At 51.0% G+C, this 1,733-nt stretch overlaps 1 protein-coding gene across 1 annotated transcript; it reads right to left on the bottom strand.

Annotated features, from left to right (window-relative positions):
• Positions 1 to 1,733, bottom strand: PtA15_17A183 (uncharacterized protein; the record flags this gene model as incomplete). Its single annotated transcript, XM_053164272.1, has 2 exons — positions 1 to 416; positions 1,457 to 1,733. 2 exons carry the CDS (start codon positions 1,731 to 1,733, stop codon positions 1 to 3), a joined length of 693 nt encoding a protein of 230 aa, XP_053028256.1.

Raw genomic sequence — 1,733 nt, 5'->3', positions numbered from 1 at the left:
TCACGAACGCCAATTATCCACCCATCTTACTTCCAGCGCTCCCATCCAACAATAATGCCTCGAGCCACAACCATACAACATCCAAGAAGTTTCTGCCACATTGACCGGATCTAGCATCGCCGCCGAGACCACTGAGTAGCAAAAATATAGTGATTGCGTTCTTTTCCGGATTTTGCCTATAGTGGCTGCAATCACCAGTGAGATCCTGGCGTTTCTAAGCGCCATGGCGGCCTGCTTGCGGGACGAGCCAGTGCCAAATTTATGTCCAACAACAAGGATGACACCAGTTTTGGTCATCCGGCTCTGCTGGGCCCGGGCGGTATCCGTGGGAGCCGGAAGGGTTCCTGTGGAAGGAGAGGGGTACAAGTGCCGTACAGTCTCAGCAAACAAGCGGTCGTAGTTCTCCATCACGACTGCTGCTTGTCCCAAGGGTGTAACTGCTACGCTACAAAAAGCTTAGCGTAGCGGTTAGCATAGCTTTTTTCGGCTTGCTACGCTACGCTGCACTGTAGCTTTCAAAAAGGACAGCTACAGCTTTTTGATTTCCCTGAAGAAAAAAAATATTGTATTTAGCGCGCTAAATTCAGCGGCAAACCACTTTTTTTAGCGGTTGCGTAGCGCAAAACCGCTAAAAAAAGCGGCTACGCAGCGGTAAGTAAACCGCTACCAACGCTACCCACCTGAAGACAAATATAGAAGAAAAATTGAAGGAAAATTGATCATAAAAGAGAGGAGACATTTGAAAAACAGGATAGTAAAATGTATCAGGAAATAATAAATAAACTACTTCTTACTGCTGCGCGCATGTTTTTCTTGATAGCAGGCAAACTTTTAATTTTTTCAGCTGCATCAATAACAGCTTGAAAATCAGAGAAGACCCCACCCAACTTGACACCGTTGCGTAGCCACATGTGGCTGGCGATGCAACACTCAATTGTTTGTATTGCAAGCCCAGACCTGCCTGATCCAAAAATGTTGCCGGCTGCCAAGAAAGTATGCTCCACACTGGCGGAGCTGGCTGGACAGGCTAAATAGTCTCTGGCCAACAATGCCAAGACATGGCAGGGGTAAAGCTGTGGTTTGCAAGCGGTGCTGGTAGGCTGCCGCAGCTGTGGTTGCGTAGCACCCCTGCAGTGATTCAGCGCTACACACTTGCTACCCGCTACCGTAGCGGTTAGCGGTCAATTAGCTCCAAATAGCGGTTTGCCGCTACAGCTACGCTTTTTGGTAGCATAAGCAGTGCAATTTCCGCTGCGCTAAAGCTGACCCCCTGGGAAAAAAAGCGGTACCCAGCTAAATGTAGCTGTAGCTGTAGCGGTTTTGAGCACCGCTACAGCTACGTGGTCCGGAAACGTAGCGGTATGACCGCTGCGCTACGCTAAAACACCGCTTTTTTTAGCGCAGCATAGCAGTTACACCCTTGCTTGTCCCTCTGAGGAAGAGTTTGGGCCGCAACTCTTTGGCTTCCCGGCGACCGCACTCGCAGCCACAACAGCACAACTGGTCAGATAGGTATGCGCCAGGGGGTGTCCCATCCGACCCTTATAGTTCCGTTTGGTCGCGCTGATCCCCACCTCATCTTGAGCAGGCCGATGCCAAGCCCTATGCAGAGGCCACATCCGGCGGGTAGGATCTTTGGCCCAGATGCCTGCAAGCTCAGCTTCCGCCTGGACAACGGAGGATGCGGCGGCAACGTAAAACATGACCCCGTCGGCCACCAACTTGCCCTTCAT

The sequence above is a fragment of the Puccinia triticina genome, chromosome 17A (assembly GCF_026914185.1).
Source record: "Puccinia triticina chromosome 17A, complete sequence".
Classification (NCBI taxonomy): domain Eukaryota; kingdom Fungi; phylum Basidiomycota; class Pucciniomycetes; order Pucciniales; family Pucciniaceae; genus Puccinia; species Puccinia triticina.
This window is presented reverse-complemented; position numbering and strand designations above follow the sequence as displayed.